This window comes from Bos indicus, chromosome 25, assembly GCF_029378745.1.
Source record: "Bos indicus isolate NIAB-ARS_2022 breed Sahiwal x Tharparkar chromosome 25, NIAB-ARS_B.indTharparkar_mat_pri_1.0, whole genome shotgun sequence".
In the NCBI taxonomy this organism is placed as follows: Eukaryota; Metazoa; Chordata; class Mammalia; order Artiodactyla; family Bovidae; genus Bos; species Bos indicus.
In genome coordinates this window covers 30208578-30232342 of record NC_091784.1, presented here as the reverse complement: position 1 = coordinate 30232342, position 23765 = coordinate 30208578, and the positions used below count along the sequence as shown (strand labels likewise).

Sequence of the window (23765 nt, the reverse complement as noted above, 5' to 3'; positions counted from 1 at the left end):
ACGGCAATCCACTCTGGTATTCTTGCCTGGAGAATTCCATGGACAGAGGAGCCTGGCAGGCTACAGTCCATGGGGTCTCATAGAGTCGGATGTGACTGAACAACTAACACACCTTATACACAGTATATACTCAATAGATGAATGAATGAGATGGGTCAGCAAGACTGAGAACTACATATGATAAGAAGTTCCGGGTGCTCTTGGATTTAGCAGGAAGGGACTCTTTCACACTATGGAGAGCAGATTTCCCTATAAAGAGAGGAAGGTGGGAGTCTGGGGCTGTGCACTTTCCCACCTGGTGGCTTCTGTTGAAATGCAGTAAACGCAGGCAGTACTGTCAACAGAGGAATGGATAAAGAAGATGTGGTACATGTATATATTGGAATATCACTCAGCCATAAAAAGGAAAGAAATTGCGTCATTTGCAGGGACATGGATGGACCTAGAGACTATCATACAGAAGTGAGTCAGAAAGAGAGAAATATCATATATGAACACATATATGTGGAATCTAGAAAAATGGTATAGATGATCTTATTTGCAAAGCAGAAATAGAGACGCAAACCTAGAGAACAAATACATGGACACAAGGGCTTCCCTGATAGCTCGGTCGGTAAAGAATCTGCCTGCAATGCAGGAGACCCCGGTTCAATTCCTGGGTTGGGAAGATCCCCTGGAGAAGGGATAGGCTACCCTACTCCAGTATCCTTGGTCTTCCTTTGTGGCTCAGCTGGTAAAGAATCTGTCTGCAATGCAGGAGACCTGGGTTGGGAAGATCCCCTGGAGAAGGGAAAGGCTACCCCACTCCAGTATTCTGGCCTGGAGAATTTCATGGGCTGTATAGTCCATGAGGTTGCAAAGAGTTGGACACGACAGAGCGACTTTCACTTTTCACTTTCAAGGGGGAAGGGGGAGAGTGGGAGGAATTGGGAAATTGAGATCGACACAAGTACACTATTGATACTGTGTATGAAATAGATAACTAATGAGCGCCGACTGCATAGCATAGGGGACTCTGCTGAATGCACTGTGGTGACCTGAAGGGGAAGGAAGTCCAAAAGGGAGGGGATATATGTGTATGTGTAGCTTGATTCATTTTGCTGCACTTTAGAAACTAACACAGCATTGTCAAGCAACCATAAGTGAAAGTTGCTCAGTCGTGTCCAACTCTGCAACTCCGTGGACTGTAGCCTGCCAGGTTCCTCTGTCCATGGAATTCTCCAAGCCAGAATACTGGAGTGGGTAGCCTTTCCCTTCTCCAGGGGATCTTCCCAACCCAGGGACCAAACGCAGGTCTCCCCCATTGCAGGAGGGTTCTTTACCGTCTGAGCCACCAGGGAAGCCCAAAAATACTGGAGTGGATAGCCTATCTCTTCTCCAGCGGATACTCCCAACCCAGAAATTGAACTGGGGTCTCCTGTATTGCAGGAGGATTCTTTACCAGCTGAGTTACCAGGGAAAGCAGCCATACTCCAATAAAAATTAATTTTGAAAGAATAAAAAGGCATCAGCTGAAAGTGAGGGGTAGTTAGAGATTGGAGGAGAATGGGGAAGGTTGAACTAGCAGCCATGAGAACCAAAGAGAGATCTTCCCATGGAGACCTCCTAGGCTTCCCCAACAATATTTAGGGCCCCCTTGAGGTTGATTACTTATGTTTATGAAGGCAACTCTGTGCGTTTATGAGATTTTCTCCAATAGTATTTAGTAGTTTGGGTATTGGTCCAGACAATGCAGACTCTTGGTCTAATCCAACATAGTGGTTTTGCCAAGACAGTACAAAGGAGGGTAGAGATGCAGAGGTAAAATGAGAGGGTTCCAGAAAGAATTCCAAGTAATAGAGAATGGACTAAGCTGAGCCGAATTGGAAGACCTAGACAGAGCCCAAATAGGAAGGATGGGATGTGCAGACAGCAGGGTTCAGATCCCCCGACTCAGTTTCTTCCTCGCTGAGTGGTTGTGCCTCGGCTTAATTTGTAAAGGTGATAGAGGGACCTGCCACTGGAAGAGAAGTTTACTGTTACTCACACTTCTCCTAGAAATGGGGGTCTGCCCCATGTCGGGAGGCAGAAGGAGCGAGGGGAAGGCCTGGCCAAAGCCTTTACTGGGGTTCCCACCAGGATGGCTCACGGGGCAGGGTAAACCATTTAGGACTGGCCGGTTTGAGTACTTCCGGCAGCCTGGGTTGTAGGGGCTGTCCCAAGTGCCTGGTGCCTGGCCCTGGATGATTCAGAGCAGGGGAAACCCCCACTTGGTCACTGAGAGTTAAGTAAGGAGACGGATCACAGTATGGGCCCTGGATGGCAGGGGAGAGGTTAAAAACATGGCTGTTAGTTTGGTGCCATGATTAATGGATGATGCACAGACAAACAGAGACAGAGTCTAAGAAAGCACAGTTAGGACACTGGGTGTCTTTGGGGTTTTGAGGGGAAAGTTGTTTTATTTAAATTTATTTATTTATTTAATTTAGCTGTGCTGGGGTTTGTTGTGGTGAGCAGGATTTTCCCTGCAGTTGGAAGGATTCTCTAGTTGTGGCAAATGGACTCTAGTTGTGGCCCGTGGGCTTAGCTGCTCTGTGGCATGTGGGATCTTTGTTCCCCAACCAGGGATCGAACCCACAGCCCCTGCATTGGAAGGCAGATGCTTTACCACAGGACCGCCAGGAAATCCCATGGATACTGGGTATCCGTGGACAATTTGCTAGAACTCTTTGCCTCACTTTCTTTGTTTCTAAAAGGGGAAACATAACAGCACGTTCCTCATTATGTTATTATGTGATTGAGTTAGTAACGAATTAATAAATGTAAAGTGCTTACAATACAGTTAAGCTTTAACTCTCATTACCTTGTTATTATTATTTCATCAGTATAGGCATCATGGTCTGAGGCCCCTCCTTCTGAAAAGGTTTAGTAGGAGTAACTGAATGAGCGAAGCCAAAGAAAAGGAGCCTGGGGTCAGAGTGGGTCACTCTGCATTGGTCAGGGAGGAACTGTGGAGCAGGATATTGTCGTAGAGCATGAGGATCAGCGGAGACCGGGAGTTTGGCATATTTCTCGGCACCGGCTCTGTATGCAGCTCACGAGTTGGCATCATGTCCAATGTGCCGCGCACAGCCCGCATTTTAGACCATCTGCTCCATCTGTGAAATAGTGGCACAAATAAGGAGTGTTATTATAGATGAGGAAAGGGGGCTGTCCCTCCCTTGGAGGGTTAGGAAAGTGCTTCCTGTGGGGAGAGGGGAGTTCGCTGGGCCTTGAAAAGTGGATGGAATTTGACAGGGCAGAGAGGACAGGAAAGGAGGAGGGTCATGGTGTGGACACAGCGTGGGCAGTGGCTGAGTTTAGAATAGACAGGAGGGCGTACAGTGAGTGTAACCAGGATGATGCAGGAGGTGAGTTTAGGAGTGTCAGCTTGGGCTGGAGGAACACATGGAAATAATGAAATGGACCATTCAGTTTGGGTATCTGCCCTCAGTGTATACGGAGGCCTCTAAGTCTGGATCCTGGGAACTGAGGCTTGTGATGCTACGTGAGGGAAGAACATTGCTTTGGGAAAGGAGTCAACAGAAAAAAAGATCCGAGATGTTAGTGGCACCGGGCAGTTTTATGAGAATCTTCTGAGGATGAAGCTGTGTCTGGGCGAACCGCACCCTCATCACCAGAGTGCAAATCTGGGAGAAAGACTCCACTGTCTCCTCTCCCGGCGATTTGGGCTGTGCCCACTGGCGTCCTGGACACAGCAGCTGTCCATCCTCTTCAGGCTGATGTTTCTGTCCCATCACCAGAGGTTCTGATGCAGGGTAGTTGTACAAGGAAGCCCTTGGGGACGGTTTCGCTCACTCCAGCAGGTGGAGCTGAACTCCTTTTTCCCTCTGTCATGGAGGTGAATAATTGTCAGCAGCCTGAGAAACAGCAAGCCACCTAAGGCGCAGCACACGACTGAAAATGGCAAGCAAGAAACACTCCAAGCTGTGGAATGTATTGGGAGCATCACAAAGTCCTGTTACCCCAGGATCTATTGCAAAGCCCAGCACGGCAAATTTTCCAGTGCCCATAAACCACTGTTCTTAGTTGCAATGTGAAGCTTGGAATTTTTGCTTTATCCAGTTGTGCTTAGTCGCTCAGTCATGTCCAACTCTTTGCGACCCCATGAACTGTACCCCACCAGGTCCTCTGTCTATGGGGATTCTCCAGGCCAGAATCCTGGAGTGAGTTGCCATGCCCTCCTCAACAATGGGTAAACCAGAGCGGATAACCCAGGCTTGTCCAGGACATTAACCCGGAACCTCTCGCACCCGAAGCGAGAATCATGTCCCTAAACCAACGAGCCACTCCGTTATCCAGTTGAACCTTCAGTTAATCTCATCAGAGGGGGATTACTCTGACAAGGCAAAGGGGAGGGTGGTTGATGATGGGAAGAACGTGGCCCTTTTCATGAATAGATCTCTGCTACCATTCACACTGAATAAGGATAATCATTCCTCACAATCTGGAAACTGTGTTATGTAGAAAATTAGGATAAGTACAAAAACAAAGCAAGGGTGGGAAAAAAAAAAAAACTAACTTTCATCTGAGAATGCCAGAATGCTGACAAAGAGATAAATCATGCAATATTTTTCCCTTGTGGGATTTGCATGAATGTGATTTCTTGTGGTTACTATTCCACTAGCAATCGTTAATTTTTAAATCAATCATTTAATACAGTCCCTTTTGCCTGGAAGAACAGATCAAAATATCCACACAGGCTCTGCATCACCAAAGAAAATCACGTACCTCTTCAGCTTGATTCTGCCTCTTGGAAAACCTGTTTGTGGAGAGATGGGGAAAAAAAAAACTCTTGAAATCTACATTTAAAATTTTTTAGATGGTAGCTGCCTGTAACCCCCAAACAAGGGTGTTTAGCTTAGAGTCCCCATGTCTCTGATGGGTCTGATAAGATAGGATGGTCTAGCAGCTTGGTCAGGAATGTCAAATGTATGTTTTATGTTCACTCATCTCTAACTGACATTAGCAATTATTTCAGTTATGAATGGAGGCTATAGATCTCTGGACCATTAGCCATACCATGCTTCTGTCTCCAGTAGTAAGCACAGACTTGCATATATCACACCCTGGATCTTATTGTTTTTGTTCAATCACTCAGTCGTGTCCGACTCTTTGTGACCCCATCAACTGCAGCACGCCAGGCTTCCCTGTCCTTCACCATCTCCCGGAGCTTGCTCAAACCCACGTCCATTGAGTCGATGATGCCATCCAACCATCTCATCCTGTCCCCCCCTGCTCCTCCTGCCCTTGATCTTTCCCAGCATCAGGGTCTTTACTAATGAGTTGGCTCTTCGCATCAGGTGGCCAGAGTATTGGAGCTTCAGCATTAGTCCTTCCTGGACAGGCTGACATGTCACCAGGAGTACAAGGTTCAGGACTGTCTACTGATGCCCCTTCTGTGATGCTAAGAAAGCAGCATCCCTCATGCTACCCCAACTTCCCTTGGAATGTAACGTCTCGTTTTGTGGAAGAAGCCCCTTCCTGTCTGTATGCCAGAAAGTACTTCTCCCCCATATGGAAGCTCTTTAACCAAAGCTCCTCTGTTTCCAAGAGGGGATTTGGAAGGGTTTCCCAAAGCAGGCCTCTAAGCTAATGACAGAAGGTGCTACAATTTCATGGGCAACTAACTACGTCAAGATGAATTTTTTTGAAAGAATGTTTTCCTTTACAGCAGCTGTCGTCTCCAACCTTTTGGGCACCAGGGACAGGTTTCAAAGAAGACAATTTTTCCACAGACTGGCTTGGGAAGGGGGATGGTTTCAGGATGATGCAAGCCCAGTGGGGTCTCTTCTCCTATGAGAATCTAACACTCCCACTGATCGATCAGGACAGGAGGTGGAACTCAGGTAGCAATGTGAGCAATGGGAAGCAGCTGTAAATACAGATGAAGCTTTGCTGGCTTGCCCACCACTCACCTCCTGCTGTGAGGGGTTGCTAACAGGCCATGGACCAGTGTCAGTCCGTGGTCTGAGTTGGGGACCGCTGCTTTACAGACTTGCCCTGGATTCTCCACAGAAGTGCCCTGGGATGAAACCCAGGGAAAACGGAGGACGGATATTGTATTCGTTTGCTAAGGCTGCCATAGCAAAGCCCTGCAGCCTGGGTGGCTTAAACAACGGAAGTGTTCTCTCTCTCCTGGAGGCTAGAAGTTCAAGATCAAGGTGTCAGCAGAGCTGCTTTCCTCCTTGGTGTGTAGATGGAGAGTTCTCTCTGTGCACTCCTATGTTGCTCTGAGTGTGTGTGCCTGTCTTTGTCCTAATCTTTTTTTTTTTTTTCTTTTGATGTGGACCATTTTTAAAATCTTTATTGAATTGGTTACAGTATTGCTTCTGTTTTATGTTTCTGGTGTTTTGGCCACGGGGCATGTGGGGTCTTAACCCCCTAACTGAAAGTTGTTCAATTGTGTCTGACTCTTTGAGACCCCATGGACTATACCGTCCATGGAATTCTCCAGGCCAGAATACTGGAATGGGTAGTCTTTCCCTTCTCCATGGGTAATCTTTTCCTTCTCCAGGGGATCTTCTCAACCCAGGGATCGAACCCAAGTCTCCCACATTGCAGGCAGATTCTTTACCATCTGAGCCACCAGGGAAGCCCCTTAACTCCCCAACCAGGGATCAAACCCGTAACCCTTGTGTTGGAAGGCGAAGTCCTAGCCACTGGACCACCAGGGAAGTCCCCTCCTCTTCTTATAAAGATACCGGTCATACTAGATTAGGGCACCACCCACCCTGATGACTTCAGTATACCTTAAGTTGGCTTCCTTTGTGACTCAGCTGGTAAAGAATCTGCCTGCAATGCAGGAGACCCAGGTTCGATCCCTGGGTTGGGAAGATCCCCTGGAGAAGGGAAAGGCTACCCACTCCAGTATTCTGGCCTGGAGAATTCCACGGACTGTGTATAGTCCATGGGGTCGCAAAGAGTCAGACACATCTGAGCGACTTGCACTCACTCACTTAAACCTTAAGTTCTGTCTTTTAAGGTTCTGTCTCCAAATCCAGTCACATTCTGAGGTCCTTGGGAGCGAGGGCTTCAACGAATCAATTGGCCAGGGATTAGGTGTGTGTGTGGAGGGGTGCCTTTTCCCCACAGCAGTCATGATTCCTTCCTGCCCCCTGAGCACTCGTCCTAGGACCCAGGGTGACAAGAAAATGCAGGAGCACAGGGCATCTGTTAAGCATGTCAGACACATGAACTTCAATCACGGGCTGGGTTGTGTTTCAAATTCTCCAGGACAAAAGCCTGGAGGCGGCCTTTGAAGCAACCTGGAGCTGCTGGTTCTTTAAGGTGTTAAGATCAATGCCATTCACTGGCATTCTGAGGACTATCAGAACCCAACCCCACACATCCCAGGATTTTCACAAAAGGGAAAAGAAGGGGATACATTCGAGATGATACAATGACATTCCTGTGTTTTCTTTGAGCCAGAGAGCGGAGAGACATAGTTCGGTCAGGCTGGCCTTTTTGGACCATGCTTTCTGTGAATGGGAAGTGAGTTCACACATTCGGTCCGACGGACTCTGTGGGAGCCCGGCCACCAGCAGCTTACAGCCGCAGAAGTCAGCAGGTAGAAGAGATGACATTTTACAATTGTTCCAATAGACCCCAGGCCTGGAAGATATGCCGGATACCGCTTTCAGAGAGCAAGAACAAAGCAGTGCTGGGGAGAACTGTTGAAAAATTTAAAAGACTATTTCCCTTTATCCGTGCTGCTGCTGGCCAAACATTTCAGCCATTTGCCTAACATGAAAGTGACCCCATGCAGGGCAGAGGACCACGTGGGATGGGGGCACATCGCGGCCATCATCAGCATGCAGACGCAGTAACCGGCCTCCAACGATGCTCAGAAGTGGATTGTTTTCTGAGAGAGAAACAGAAATGAAATTACCAGGTTGGAAGGAACCTCTGGGAGGCCACTTGCTTACACACTTTCAAGTCAAAACAAGGGATGGGGCGTCTCTAGGGCTGGTAATTCTGGCTGCTAGAAGAGGCAAACCTCTTAATCTCGCTGGTTTCACTGCGAGTTTATTTTTTTAAGTATTTTTTTTTAATTCATTTTTGGCCGTACTGGGTCTTCATTGCTGTGTTGCAGGCTTTCTCTAGTTGCCACGAACGGGGGCTACTCCTTAGCTGCATCGCGTGGGCTTCTCACTGCGGGAGCTCCTCTTGCTGCAGAGCACTGTCTGTAGGAGCGGGGCTCAGGAGTTGTGGTGCACAGGCTTAACTGCTGTACGACATGTGGGATCTTCCCAGACCAGGGATCAGACTCGTGTCCCCTGCACTGGCAGACTGTCAACCGCTGGACCACAAGGGAAGTCTCTCTTTGAGAATTCAACAAAAACCCATTGTGGATGCTCAGGGTGGAAAGGTAGCCTTCCTTGTGGTCACTTGGGGACTTGGGCTTCTTCTCCATGTGGCTTCTCCACCTATTACAGATGACTTCCAAGTCCCTGGGCGGTGGGAGAGAGAGGATGAAGAAACATCATCAGCCACATCAACCTTGGGGGATGCACCTCCCCTAGGCTCTGTCTCAAGGCCCCAGCTCTGGGGGTGGGGTGGGTGGAGATTAAGGGCACAAGAGGCCATGCTGCCCAGGTTACAGCCTTTGTGGTGGAGTCTGCAGGAGCTCCTGCAGTTGACACTGGCAAAGGTTGGCCTCGTCCTTGCCATGAGTGGTGCCATGTTTGGGTTTGGTTTGTCAGCGGACAGTTACACGCCCAAAGAGAACATCCACGATTCTCTGGTCTGTCTGACACCAAAATAGAAGTTGGAATTCATTAAGAGGGACAGAGATTCATCATCTTCTTGGCATATGAGTGTCCTCTCCCATTGTAAGAATCCTTACGTGATCAAAGTTCTAAGGTTTGTGCCAAAAAAATTGAAGAGATGGTGAAATCTACTGATGCGGTAACCCATCAGGCCCCGGCCCCCAGCCTCAGGCTCAGATTGACTCAGGAGGCTCATCTGATGGTTCTGAGTTTCCTTTTGTGCCCAGACCCAAGTGAACTGGGATCTGCATTTGTCTTTCCCTGGCTCTGAATCATTCAGCATCTCCCAAGAGCATTGACTGTCAGGATGGTCTAGAATTTCTGGTCTTTAGACTCTGCTGTGGTGGCAGCATTCCGGCTCCTAAGGCCAACCCTGTCTGGTTCCTGTTGGTCGTCATAATGACTGGATCATTTACTTTGCCCCCAAGTCCCTGGATCCTGACGCTCCATCCTGTGTCTTTCCTGACTCACAGCTTATCATCAGTCTTAGAAACCCCACACTTCCCTGATATCTGTGGCTCCTAACCCAATTACTTGTCCAACATTTTAAAAGTTAATTGAAATTTTTGGCCAATGATAGTAGCAGACCTTAAAAAAGTAGATGTCTTAAAAAAAAAAAAAATATATATATATATAAACTCTATTATATATATATAAACACAACTCTACTTCAATAAAAAATAAAGATTAAAGAGAAAAAGAACCAAATCTAATTCACTGTCCTCCTGTGGTTAAGCCTGGTTCATCCACATCCTACCAGCTCCTCTTTAATCCCAGGCAAAATGCAGACTGGATGATAGAAGAGCATGGATGCGTACGTGGAGAAATGAACACAAGGTTATCACTGCCCCCACCCTGCCACCTCATTGAGGCTGATTCCACCCCAAGGGTCTAGAACAGTTCTCAACACTCTCCTGGAATTCCAGTTGTAAGCTCTGAGGACAGAACAAAGACTACATTGTAGGATCCGTGTCTCAATTACCTTTATATCCCTGGCAGCATTTAGCTCCAAGTTCCGGTCCTAGTAAACATATATGTAGCTTAAATGACTAAGAGAGGGAAATTGCTAGAATTACCAGTTGGGTGCTGAGAGTGCAAAAATAGACAAAATGCTTGATATCTACTTGGCCAGAGCTGCTCTTTGCAAGGAGGGATAGGCCAAAGAGACGTGTCTGTAAAGAGGTCAGAGATGGAAGGAGCCAGAGAAAGCCAGCATGGGGCAGTCTTAAGTACAGGGAAAGAGAGAGAGGTGAGGAATGGGGGAAGACAGGGCCAAACTGACCCCGAGGGGGCTGATTGAGGCCGCTTTGAGCTGTTTTTCTAACATAGAAGCCCAGACCTCTCTGACAGTTACACGCTAGCAGACTAGATAGTAAGGCTGGGAAACATTTTAAGTCGATGAGCATAAACCTGATATTATTTATTTTCCTCCCCAATATTATTCTTTTACAAGCACAAGCAACAGCAACAAAAATCAAAAGAAAGGAACAAAAAGCTTTCCCAACACTCTTTTCATGCTCCATCAATCAAGCTGCTTTCAATCTGCGTTTCTTTCCTCCTGTGAAATCACATGCCATTTGCCAAGCTTCGTTTTAATTCCTCATCTCGCATTAAGAGAAATGACTTGGATCAACAGGCAATAGAATTCAGGTATTTTAGAGGTTCTCACCTCTGTGGTATTTAAACTGAAATATGTCTTGAGGTCCATATTGGTAAATCCTATTTCTGAGAAACAATCATAAATAAAAGAGAGGTTTGAAATTGGATTTTTGGAAAAGGACTTGTGAAGGCAAGCCAGTATGTGTCCATCCAATTTAGTGGGATGGAATGTGCATTTAAACTGGGAAAAACCAGCTCACCGTCTCCAGGCTGGCAGAGGGGAGCACCGAGAATCAGGGGTGATCCTGTCCATCTGGGAAGTGGGTTATCAGGGAATCTCGAAAAAGATTGGAAGGACAGAAGTAACAAAGTAAATGTTCTCTTAGCCAGAAATTTGCATTGTTTTGAACAGATCTTTGCCAACAGACAAAAAGCTAAAATTTACAGGCTCTTGGATCACAGAATGGGGTTGTTGATGTAATTTCTTCATTGAGCACTCCTCCAATGCTGCTTTTAATGTTGTAAATAGGTTTAAATGGTTTCCAAAGTGACTTCAGTCTGATACCAGGAAGAATTCCTGTCCGTGGAGAGGAAACATATTGAGAGGCCAGCTCCAGAGCTTTAGGGTTTCACTCCGAGAGGATGAAAGGGGCCCCAGAACTGGGCTTCCAGTTTCTCAGGGTCTCATACTAGGTCAGGCCTTGCAAGGAGCCTGTGAAACTAAGGACTCTGGAGGTGAGCGTCAGGGGGCTGCCCCTTCTCCGCCGGGATGGAGTATTGGGGTTACAGGAGCCTAGATGGCCCTTGAACACCTTTTGATTTAGTATTCTAGATTGCAGGATGTGGTCACAGGAAACACATCAGTTTATTTAATTCTCGGTTCTTTGACTCTCCTCCCCTTGCCTTTTTAGGGGTAAACCTTTTCTCTCCTATATTCCAAATCTACATGACAAAATCTAGAGAAACTCTCTTTTCTCCTCTTCTGAGATGAAGAAAGGTGTCAGTGACATCTCCTTTTACTTCAGGTATCTGTCCTCATGAATTAGAAAGAAAGCTTGCTGAAAACGACTGGAGGGCTTCACAGAGAAGCCCGCCCCTTTCCGGCTGGCTGACCTGTCAGCTGTCTGGAATTCTCTCGTTGCGGTCCCGGGGTTCCTTATTCTCTTGCTGAGGAAAGCCAAACATGACTTACATTACGATAAAGCAGCGTCCTGCAAGACAGCAGAGTAGGGTGCCGCTTTGTCCCTGGGTGACCGGGGAGATACAGAGCTCCCTTGCTAGGTTTGGCTGAGACACCAGGATAAACAGTCTCGGGCACCTGGTGGGAGAGGGAGAAAGTGACTTGGTTGATGTTACACAGCTAGTTTTTGGAGGAGGCAGAACAAGAATGTTGGCCTCCGCTGCCTGGTTCATTCCTCTGCACCTCACTGCCCTCCCCACGCCAGCCCTACACAGAGTCTGTGGAAGAGGCTGCCCATAAGGAATGGTTTGAAAGACCTTGCACATTGGAATCCAAAAAGATGATGAAGTGCGAGATAAAAGAGAGAGAAAAGATCCTGGAAGCCAACTTCATTTTCACTCTGAGGCCTCAGCTCATCATATAAAGACAAACGATCCAATTAAAAATTGGATGGAGGATCTGAATAGACTTCTCCGCAGACAGACAAATGGCCAAGAATTGCAAGAGAAAGTGCTCAACATCGTTAGCCATTGGGGAGATGCAAATCAAAGCCATAATATGATGCTACTTCACACCCACTAGGATGGCTCTAATCAAAAAGATGGACAGTGACAAGGGTTAGCAAGGATGGGGAGAACTAAGAACCTCATTACACTGCTGGGGGTAATGTAGAATGGTGCAGCCACTTTGGAGAAGTCTGGTAGATCCTCAAAAGGTTAAACATAGAGTTACCCTATGACCCAGCAATGCCGCTGCTAGGGTGGGTACCCAGGGGCAATGATAACATATATCCATATATATAAAAACCTGTATATGAACATTCATGGCAGGGTTATTTTTAATTGCCCAACGGAAACAACCCAAATGGCCATCAACTAATAAATGTATAAACAAAATGTAGGCCATCTATACAATGGAGTAGTATTCTGCTGTATAAGGCAATGCAGTAATTCATTGCAGCATAGATAAAACATGAAAACATGATGCTAAGAAGTCAACCATCTGAGATCTTCACCAAGCTCAGCTTTGCTTTTTGCAGTCCTCCTGAAAAGTGAAAGTAAAAGTCGTTCAGTCGTGTCTGACTCTTTGCGACCCCCCCAAACTGGAACCCATCCCTTGAATTTTCTTTTCCCCGTCTCTCTGTGTATACATTCATTTATCTATTTTGGTTACAGCTTTGTTGAGATATTCACATACTACTAGAGTTCACCCATTTAAAGTGTTCAACTCATTGGTTTTTAGTAGATTCAAAAGTTTTGCAGTATTCGCTGTAATCAATATTAGAACATTTTCATCACCCTAAAAGGAAACTCCCTACCCACTAGCAGTCACTCTATTCCTGTGACCCTACCTGCAGCCCTTGGCAACCATCGATTTACTTTCTGTCTCTATGAATTTTCTTTTACTGGACATTTCGTATAAACAGAATCAAATAATATACAGTCCTTTGTGACCAGCTGTTTCACTTACATAATGTCAGAGTTGATCCATGTTGTAGCATGTGTCTAAACTTTGTTTTTATTGTTAAATAATATTCCATTGTATGAATGTACTGTATTTTGTTTATCCATTCATCAGTTGATAAATCTTTGCCTAATCCTAGGGCATAGAAATTTACTCTTATGTTTTCTTTCAAGAGTTGTATAGTTTTGGCTCTTACATTTAGGTCTTTGATCCATTTTGAGTTAATTTTTTAAGTATTTATTTACTTATTTGTTTGTTTTTATAATGTCCACAGCAGCTTTCTTTGTAGTATAACTAAACTCAGAACAACTATAAAGAGATAAATGGAAAAACACTCTAGTATATCCATACAAGGGAATAGGACTCAACAATAAAAAGAGTAAACTATTGATATGAAGTGAAATGGAGTGAAAGTTGCTCAGTCGTGTCCGACTCTTTGTGACCCCATGGACTATACAGTCAGTGGAATTCTCCAGGCCAGAATATTGGAGTGGGTAGCTGTTCTCTTCTCCAGGGTGTCTTCCCAAGCAGGGATCGAACCCAGGTCTCCTGCATCGCAGGTGGATTCTTCACCATCTGAGCCACCAGGGAAGCCCAAACTATTGATATATGCAACTATAAAGATCAGTCTCAAAGTACCTTTGCTGAGTATAAGCCAGACAACCAAACAGTGCATTTGGCTGCACCTGGTTTTAGTCGCAGCACACAGGCTCTTCTGTCTCCATTGCAGCATGCATTCGATTTTAATTGTAGCATACAGTATCTTTTAGTGGTGGCAAGCAAACTCTTAGCTGCAGCACGTGGGATCTAGTTCCCTAACCAGGGATCAAACCCAGGTCCCCTGCATTGGGACCGCCAAGTCTCAGCCACTGGACCACCAGGAAAGTTCTCATTTTGAGTTAATTTTTGTATATATGTTATGAGGTGGTGGTCCAAAATCACTGTTTTGCATGTTGTCCCAGAACAGTTTTTGTAAAACTCTTTTCCCCGCACTGAATTGTCTTGGTGCTAACCGCAGATGGGAGGGTTTATTTCTGGACTCTCAATGGATTCTGTTCTGTTGATCCATATGTCTTCCTCATTGCAGTGCCACACTGTCCTGATTATGGTAGCTCTGTGATAAATTTTGAGATCAGAAGTGGAAATCCTCTGAGTTTGTTCTTTTCTGGGTTGTTTTGGGCCCCTTGTATTTCTGTATGAAATTTAGAACCAGTTTGTTAATTTCTGCCAAGAAGCCATTGGGTTTTTTTTTTAGTAAAGATTGTGTTGAATATTTAAATCCATTTGGGAAGTACTGCTAACTTAACTATATTCAGTTCAGTTCAGTCGCTCAGTCATGTCCGACTCTTTGTGACCCCATGAATCACAGCATGCCAGGCTTCCCTGTCCATCACCAACTCCTGGAGTTCACCCAGACTCACGTCCATCGAGTCAGTGATGCCATCCAGCCATCTCATCCTCTGTCGTCCCCTTCTTCTCCTGCCCCCAATCCCTCCCAGCATCAGAGTCTTTTCCAATGAGTCAGCTCTTCGCGTGAGGTGGCCAAAGTACTGGAGTTTCAGCTTTAGCATCATTCCTTCCAAAGAAATACCAGGGCTGATCTCCTTCAGAATAGACTGGTTGGATCTCCTTGCCGTCCAAGGGACTCTCGAGAGTCTTCTCCAACATCACAGTTCAAAAGCATCAATTCTTCGGCGCTCAGCCTTCTTCACAGTCCAACTCTCACATCCATACATGACCACAGGAAAAATCATAGCCTTGATTAGACGAATCTTTGTTGGCAAAGTAATGTCTCTGCTTTTGAATATGCTATCTAGGTTGGTCATAACTTTCCTTCCAAGGAGTAAGCGTCTTTTAATTTCATGGCTGCAGTCACCATCTGCAGTGATTTTGGAACCCCCAAAAATAAAGTCTGACACTGTTTCCACTGTTTTCCCATCTATTTCCCATGAAGTGATGGGACCAGATGCCGTGATCTTCGTTTTCTGAATGTTGAGCTTTAAGGCAACTAAGTCTTCTAATTTGTGAACATGGGATGTCTTTCCCATTCTCAGAATCTTGAAACTGTCCAGGGTTGCGTATCCTGGATTTCCGTGTGTTTGTGCATTGCCCACTCCTGGGAATTCAGCCACCTTCTTTTACCGTGTAAGGTCTCTTGCTCTTATTACCCCCACAGACTTCCTTGCCATACTTTGCTTCCCTGACTTGACTTCTACTGCCAGCAGCTGGGTCTGTCCCAACTCATGGGAGTGTCTAGTTGTTGGGTCACAAATAAAACTAGTCTGGACTGCCCAGTGCCTACAGTTTCTTAGCCCCCTGTCTCCTCCTTGAAGAAACAGGCAAGGTGAGGATTCTTGATTATGGTGAGAGTTTTCCATCTGTATCATTTCTCTGTGGGGTAGCCACAGGTCGGGTAATAGAAACAGAAGCACACACACACACACACACACACACACACACACACACACACACACTTGCATGCATTTGCCACTAAATTCAATCAATAAAGGCCCAGAGGAGGTGTGCAAACACTCAAGAAGGTCCCAGTATCCTCACGAGGGAGTTTGGGAAACTAAAGGTAGGAGAGCTTGAAGTGGGTCTGTGAGGTCAGCCTCAGACACTCACCGGCACTCTCATGTACAGAGAGTATACAGGAGTGTCTCACAGATCCCTGAAACCTCTCTGTGTCTTCTTCCTCTTCTCCTTCATCAGTACCAGGAAGTCCATTTTTACAAATTAGTCCTTTTATAAAAAAAATATTTATTTTATTTTTGGCTTCACTGGGTCTTCCTTTCTGCACGAGGGCTTTCTCCAGGGGCGGCGAGCCGGGCCAGCTCTCTAGTTTCGGTGCGCAGCCTTCTCCTTGCCGTGGTTTCTATTGTTGCGCAGCGTGGGCTCTGCGGTGCGTGCGCTCACTAGCTGTGCACACAGGCTCAGGTGCCCTTCAGCTTGTGGACTCTTCCCAGCCTAGAGATGGAACCTGTGTCCCCTGCACTGGCAGGGAGATTCCTAACCACTGGACCACCAGGGAAGTCCCAGCAAATTAGCCTTTCCTGACAATTGGAAATGTTTTGTTTGTCCTGTGTGGGACCAAGAGAAGTTAGATGATCCCATTTTCCTCTGGGAGCAGGGCCATTTGATCCTGGAAGCCTGCTGTGCCCCTGAAGAAGATGGCAAGTTGTCACCTCCTTGGGCTTTTGCATCTCTTAAAGGCAATTAACATTTCAGCCTTCCGTTTAAATATTCCAGCCACAAGTGCCACCTGTATATGATGGCACTGGGGTGGATGCTTCCAGCAGGCCGGGCATCTGTGCTCTTAAGAGACTCCAAAATAGAGCATGTTGATAATGTAGAATTAGACCCTTGTACACTTTGTGCTTCTATGAATAAAGATGGTCTGTTATTTTCGTTTGATTTTTCCCTTATAGTTCTATAGGGCACAACTTCAGATTGGAAATAAAACCTTCACGGGTACCAATTGTGCTCTACTGGGAAATTCAGAAAACCCATGTCACCAGGGGCACCTCACATGTATGGGTATTTCGTAGGAATAGAAAGATTTTAATATTCTGAGCTGCTGTATCTATAAGAGAAATTCCTCCAAACCTGTTTTTTCTACCAGTTTTAGTCAAGTGAGGTTAAGCTCTGCTGCAGTAACAAACCAACCCCAAAATCTCAGTAGCTTTCTATATAATAAAATACATTTCTCACTCGTGCTGTCTCCCGAACTGCTGCTTTCAAGTTGAGGGTGGGGGTCAGCAGTGGTCTTTGGGAATTTCTCTGTTGGGTTGATGAAGTCCTTATCCCCGCAGGTGTGGCTGTGTGGGGGCAGCATGGAGGTCCTGCCTTGCTCACGGGTGGCCCACATCGAGCGGAAGAAGAAACCATACAACAGCAACATCGGCTTCTACACCAAGAGGAACGCTCTACGGGTTGCTGAAGTCTGGATGGACGACTACAAGTCTCATGTGTACATAGCGTGGAATCTGCCGCTAGAGGTAGAACCTTCCCCATCACCTAGAACGCTGACCTTGTGCTTGATGACCGGTCACTGATCCCTGTACTAAGCTGATGCATCCTCCCCAGAAAGATGCTCACTCTTGCAGGATTATAAATACACTTTGAGGTGGCTCACAGACCTCCAGGTATTAGAACCCCTGCTTTACATGGGGATTGGCACCATGGAAATCTCTAAGTCCATTTACAGTTAGAAGGATCATAGTGTGTTAATCCAGTCTCATTATATTCATCTTGACACTGAGTGTCAAGACCTGCTCCTGAGCGTGCACTGTGTCTAGAAGATGCTAGCCCAATTTTTGGCACCAGGCTCCATTGTCCACTCTCACTTCCCACAGAGCTCCAGCCGCCCCGTCAGGTAGGTCCCAACTGCGCACTGGATCCTTGTTTACACAGCTCTTCAATTCTCTTCCATATTCTGCCCAGAATATAATCTCAGAAAATTCCCATTGCCACAGCCCCACAGGGGTCTTGTACAGTTGTGCACAGGCTTGTATGGAATCCCAGCCTTGCTGCTTGTAATTATGACATGTTGAACAAGTCTAATTATCATCTCTATATCTTAGGTTCCTCAGTTATCAAATGGGGATTATAGCGAGCCCTCCTTCCTTTAGGTCTATTGTGAAAACTAAATTAGAAGTACTTAACCTGAGTATTAAGTACTAAAGCTAAGGACATGTGATGTACTTGGAGCAATGCCTGGCACAGGATGTGAACTGTTGGCGAGCATTTTTGTCCTCCATAGCCCAGTTTGGTCACCTGTACTCTCAGCCATAGTCAGGTTTATCTGTTCAGCTGGAGCTCCTGTAGGTGTCCAAGCCATGGAATTGTTCCCACTGAGAAATGGCAGCCCCTGTGTTTCAGGAGGCTGGAACCCCAGACAACAGAAGTGCAGTCGAATATGTCTAGGTCTGTGGATAAACAGGAAAAAGTGAAGAATTTTTTTATCATTGTTGTTACAATTATTAAAATAATGTTCTAAAGCACTGAAAACCCCCTTCCGGCCACATAGCACTTTATAGCTGTTAAAGTAGAAGTGATTTTCCACATTATTGTATAAAATAGCAACTGTTGGTGAGCCCCTTATACTGTCCCAGGCACTCGCTAAGGTTCTTGTTTGCAATATCTCATTGACCTCTCATAACAACCTCATGACAGAGGAACTCCCTGCCCTGATGTCCTCATCTGCAGAGTCAAGATTGTTAACCTTGATCTCATAGGGCTCCTGGGAGGATAAAAATGAGACTTAAAACAGAGCATAACAAATACTGTGTTCAGTAACTGCTAGTTTGATGTGAACCTATTATGATGTCCATTTTACAGATGGGTATGCCGCAACTCTGGCAAGTTAAATTGACTTGCTTAAGGTCCTACACCCAGCACATGACAGCCAGGGATGTGAAATGGCATCTTTGTTCAGCTCTGCCCACAGCCCTGTGCCATCTGTGGAACAAGTGTTGTCATTTTTCTTGTTTGAGATGAGAGCAGTGACCTAGGATGGGGATGTGACTTTGGGTCAGAAGAACTCAAGGCTGGTCTCCCAATGCTTTCTCCATCATTACAAACCACCTCAGGTCCCTCCTGCCAGTGTTCCCTACCTGGCTTTTCACAAATGACCATCCTCATTAATCTTGCCAAGTATATTAAAATAAAGAGTTAAAATATCACTGCCCAGGTTTGCCTTTGAATATGAATAAGTTTGACATTTAAAGGGACTTTTCTTTTAAAAATCCCTGTTTGGCTGCCGAAGAAGAAATCTTAATGAAATCATTTAAACTCTTCTCCTCTTGCTCTAAAATGCTGCTTGGCTGCCCGTCATAGTGAGGAGGGTATCCTGTCTCTACCGGGTCAGAGCCGTCTTGTGGCTGACTCTGGAGTCATATTTCAGCTACTTTATTTTCCCCTGTCAGCACACAGCAGCCCATTACAGGTTCATTTCTGTAAAAGCAGAGTGAATTATTCATTAGAACATCATTACAGTAGCTTTGCAATGGAAAATTATTTTCACATCTGCATATAATGAACTTCACAAAGAGCCTGCAAAGGGAGGAAGGGGAATTACCCATGTACAAAAAAGAAAGGCAGGAGGTGGTTATAGGCATTTCTTTTCTCGTCTTAATCAAATAATTCCTGTAATAATTGGGTCTGAGAGTCACTAAAGAAATGGCAGAGATGGAGCTGGGAAGGCAGGTTGTCAGTATCAATGTGTTGCGGGATCCCTTTCATGGTGATGAGGAAGGCAGACTTGGGGGGCTGCATACTGTGCCCGGGGGGACAGTACTGGCTAGCTCAGGGCTAAAGGATCATGTATGGGCTTTGGATTTCTCTCTGATGGTTTCCCTGAAGGTGACACTGCCTGTCCTCTGCTCTGCCAGAGCCTCCCAATCACTAAACCCTTTGCTTACTTTCAGAATCCAGGAATTGACATTGGCGATGTCTCTGAAAGAAGAGCCTTAAGGAAAAGTTTAAAGTGTAAGAATTTCCAGTGGTATCTGGACCACGTCTACCCAGAAATGCGAAGATACAATAACACCGTTGCCTACGGGGAGGTAATGAAAACCACGCTTGTTCTCGACTTGGATGGCTGTGCAGGGGGCTGTGGATCACTTGGCTGGGGGTGAATGACAAAGTCATTCACTCATTCATTAAGTGATTAGTTTTTTTTAAAGGTGGGGCCTTCACAGCAAGGCTCTCATCAGCTGGTATGAATGAATTGTGAATTGTGTGTGCTTGCTCAGTCACATCCAACTGTTTGCAATCCCCCCTGGACTGTAGCCCTCCAGGATCCTCTGTCCACGGAATTCCCCAGGCAAAAATATTGGAGTGGGTTGCCATTTCCTTCTTCAGGGGATCTTCCCAGCCCAGGGATCGAACCCTCGTCTCTTTGTCTCCTGCATTGCAGGCAGATTCTTTACTGAGCCACTGAGCCACCAGGGAAGCCCCACCCACTATTGGCGAGACACGTGTAATACATGTCACGATGGGGACGTGGGCCATCATTTGGCCTGTGGTGTGGAGTGGACCATAAATTCTGGCTAGGGCATTGTGAGATACCCTGGGGCCTGTACTGAGACGCTGAGCGGCAAGTTGGGTGTAAAGAGAGACAGAGACTAGACCTGTCTGTCCAGGGCCCACTGCTTGTGCACTGGAGTCCCTTGCTGCCAAAGAAAGGATACAGATGCTGTTCTGAGATTTTCTATGCTGAGACAGTGTCACTTTTCTGAACATGAAAACAGATTGACCTTTCTCGTAGTACAAATGCCATAAATCTGCATTTTGAAAATAGCAACAATAGCAGCGCACACTTAAAATGTGCCAGTACTGTTCTAAGTGTTTTTCACATTTGAGTTCAATCATCCTCACTTTATCAGGCAGTAGTGTTATTTCCATCTTATCAAGAACACTGAGACTTAGAGACATTAAATTATCTAAAGTCTCATAGCTTATAAATCATGAAGCCAGGATTAGACTTAAGCGTTCTAATCCCAAAGATAATGTGTACATTTGGATATATGGTCTTATTTGTTGCATGTGTGTATATATTTCTTTTTCCTAAAAATATTTATTTTTATATATGTGTGTGTGTGTGTGTGTGCATGCATGTGTGCTCAGTTGTGTCCAACTCTTTGCAACCCCATGGACTGTAGCCTGCCAGGTTTATACAAATACTTTTTATATACACATCTACTGGTATTGGTATATGTATATATATATTTTTTTAAACTAAAACCAGACTGTCCACAATGCCTTATAATTTGAAATGTTACTAATAATAGAGAACATTTTCCTGTGTCCTTAAGCATTTTTCTCCAAAATTATTAATCGCTGTATTCAGTTCAGTTCAGTTCAGTCACTCAGTCGTGTCCGACTCTTTGCAACCCCATGAATCGCAGCATGCCAGGCCTCCCTGTCCATCACCAGCTCCCAGAGTTCACTCAAACTCATGTCCATCCAGTCAGTGATGCCATCCAGCCATCTCATCCTCTGTCATCCCCTTCTCCTCCTTCCCCCAATCCCTCCCAGCATCAGAGTCTTTTCCAATGAGTCAACTCTTCGCATGAGGTAGCCAACCCTTGGACTGCAAGGAGATCCAACCAGTCCATTCTAAAGGAGATCAGTCCTGGGTGTTCATTGGAAGGACTGATGCTAAAGCTGAAACTCCAATGGCTGTATAAGATGGTATAAATATATATACATTATATATATATATATATATATGTTTTAAACTAAAACCAGGCTGTCCACAATGCCTTATAATTTGAAATGTTACTAATAATAGAGAATATTTTCCTGTGTCCTTAAGCACTTTTCTGCAACATTATTAATGGCTATATAAGATGGTATTAAAAAGTATATATGTTTTAAACTAAAACCAGGCTGTCCACAGTGCCTCATAATTTGAAATGTTACTAATGAGACAGTATTTTCCTGTGTGGTTAAGCCTTTTTATGCAACCTTATCAATGGCTGTATAAGATGGTACCTTTTGTGATGGCTATGTTTTGCTTGAAAACATAGACATTTCTATTTTGTTTTGTTTTGTTTTTTACTATTGTAAGCAGCACTGCTGACAACGTGCATGTATGTAAGCCCTGGGGCACCTGCTCTGTATCCCTGTGTTTTTGGATGAGGGTTGGTGACACGGACTCTGGTCAGAGCTCAGGGAGCCGGGCACTCTGGACCCAACAGAGATGCCCCACCAGCTCTGCATGGGCTGGTGAGCATTTCCCTCATGGGCTTAGAGCATTTCCTTTTTCTACAGTTGAGCATTTTTCTATTTTATGGGAGAAACCTTTTGGAGGAATTAAGTCAGCCCCAGGTTAAATCATCCAAGTGCAGGCAAAATGTCCCTTTCGAGCTGGAATCTGGATGCGGAGCTTGCTTCTTATGGGGCTTCCCAGGTGGCTCAGTGGTAAAGAGCTCACCTGCCATTGCAGGAGCTGCAAGAGACGTGGGCTTGATCCCTGGGTCGGGAAGCTCCCCTGGAGGAGGAAATGGCTACCCACTCCAGTATTCTTTCCTGGAGAATCCCATGGACAGAGGAGCCTGGTCGGCTACAGTCCATGGGGTCATAAAGAGATGGATAAGTCTGAGCAACTGAGCATGCACGCCCACAAATGTAGTGGTTGGGGACACACGAAGATTCTAGAGCCAGCCTGCTGGATTCAAGCCCGAGTGGCTCCTTTTAGCATCTGTCCCCTCATCTGTAAAATGAGGGTGTGAAAGTTCCTCTGGTTGTTGGGTTGGGGTTGTTGGGAAGATGAAAAACAAGACTCCATATACAGACTTCTTAGAACAATACCTGGCACGTTCTACTAGCCATTAATAGGTGCACACTGCCTTGTCTTCCTTAAAATAAAAACACGTTTCTTTTTGGTTTTGGTTCTCGAAGATCAAACATAAAGATCACATGGAAAAACAGTGGGCGGTGAAAGGATTATTCGTAAGACAATTGGGTAAATCACCCAGCTCTTTGGAAAAGAGAACAATTTAGATTCTTAAAGCAAATCCCAAAGTATATTTCAGATGGACTATAAGCATTAAATGAAAGAAAAGAAACAATAATGGAACCATCCAGAAATAGACATGAATCTGAACTCTTAAAGGGGAAGGGCTTTCTAAGAGTGAAAGAAAGCTATGGAAGAAAATGCAAAGGAAAATGACATTTGATATGGGCTCATAAATATTAAAATAACCTATATATCAAGTGAATGGAGAAATAATATGCCAAGGTGGAAATCTGTATATCATAAATACGACAGATGAATGGATAATATCATTAATGTATAATGAACTCCGCAAATAGATTTTAAATGAAATTTTTTATTTAAATGAGAAAACATCCCCAAAGAAAAAGAGACAAAGTACAAGAGAAAATACAAGTGGGTGAAATTTTAATATTTATTTCATAATCAAAGAAATTTAAAAAAATTTAAATACACTGGAGTGAAAAATAACATAAAATACACTGAGGTAACTTTTTGTCTTCGGAGAAGGCGATGGCACCCCACTCCAGTGCTCTTGCCTGGAAAATCCCATGGACAGAGGAGCCTGGTAGGCTGCAGTCCATGGGGTCACTAGGAGTTGGACAGGACTGAGCGACTTCACTTTCACTTTCACTTTTCACTCTCATGCATTGGAGAAGGAAATGGCAACCCACTCCAGTGTTCTTGCCTGGAGAATCCCAGGGACGGGGGAGCCTGGTGGGCTGCTGTCTATGGGGGTCCCACAGAGTCGGACACGACTGAAGCAACTTAGCAGCAGCAGCAGCAGCTTTTTGTCTTACACCAAAAGAACAAAGATTCATTTTTGGAATATCTGTTGGTGCTTTGCCAGCCAGGTCTTGATAATATGAAAACCACAGATCCTCTGATGAGAGTGCAAATTGAAACAAGCTTTTTAAAAAGCAATTTGAACCACATGTATTAAAAGGCTTAATGATAGTCATACTTCCTCTCCATTCTTATCCCGAGCAAATAATCTGAAATGAGGACAAAGATTTGCAAGTAACATTGTTCATCTCAAGGATTTTTTTTCCTTGATCGAAAATTTGAATTTAACTTGAAGGTTAGTTAAATTGTAGTTTGCAATATTTTGCAGCATTTCAGAAGATGTATACAGAAGTTTGATGCAAGAAAAATATTGATAATATAAGCCTTAAGAGAAAAAAAGTCAGGATTATGAAATTAGATTAGC

The 23765-nt window shown here is 45.1% G+C and overlaps 1 protein-coding gene across 1 annotated transcript in view; it reads left to right on the top strand.

Annotated features, from left to right (window-relative positions):
• GALNT17 (polypeptide N-acetylgalactosaminyltransferase 17) overlaps nt 1-23765 on the top strand; it is a 429186-nt gene that overhangs the window by 383865 nt on the left and 21556 nt on the right. Inside the window, exons 7-8 of the mRNA XM_019988316.2 lie at nt 16866-17051; nt 19482-19619. Coding sequence (XP_019843875.1) covers nt 16866-17051; nt 19482-19619 — 324 coding nt within the window. The remainder of the gene's footprint in view (nt 1-16865; nt 17052-19481; nt 19620-23765) is intronic.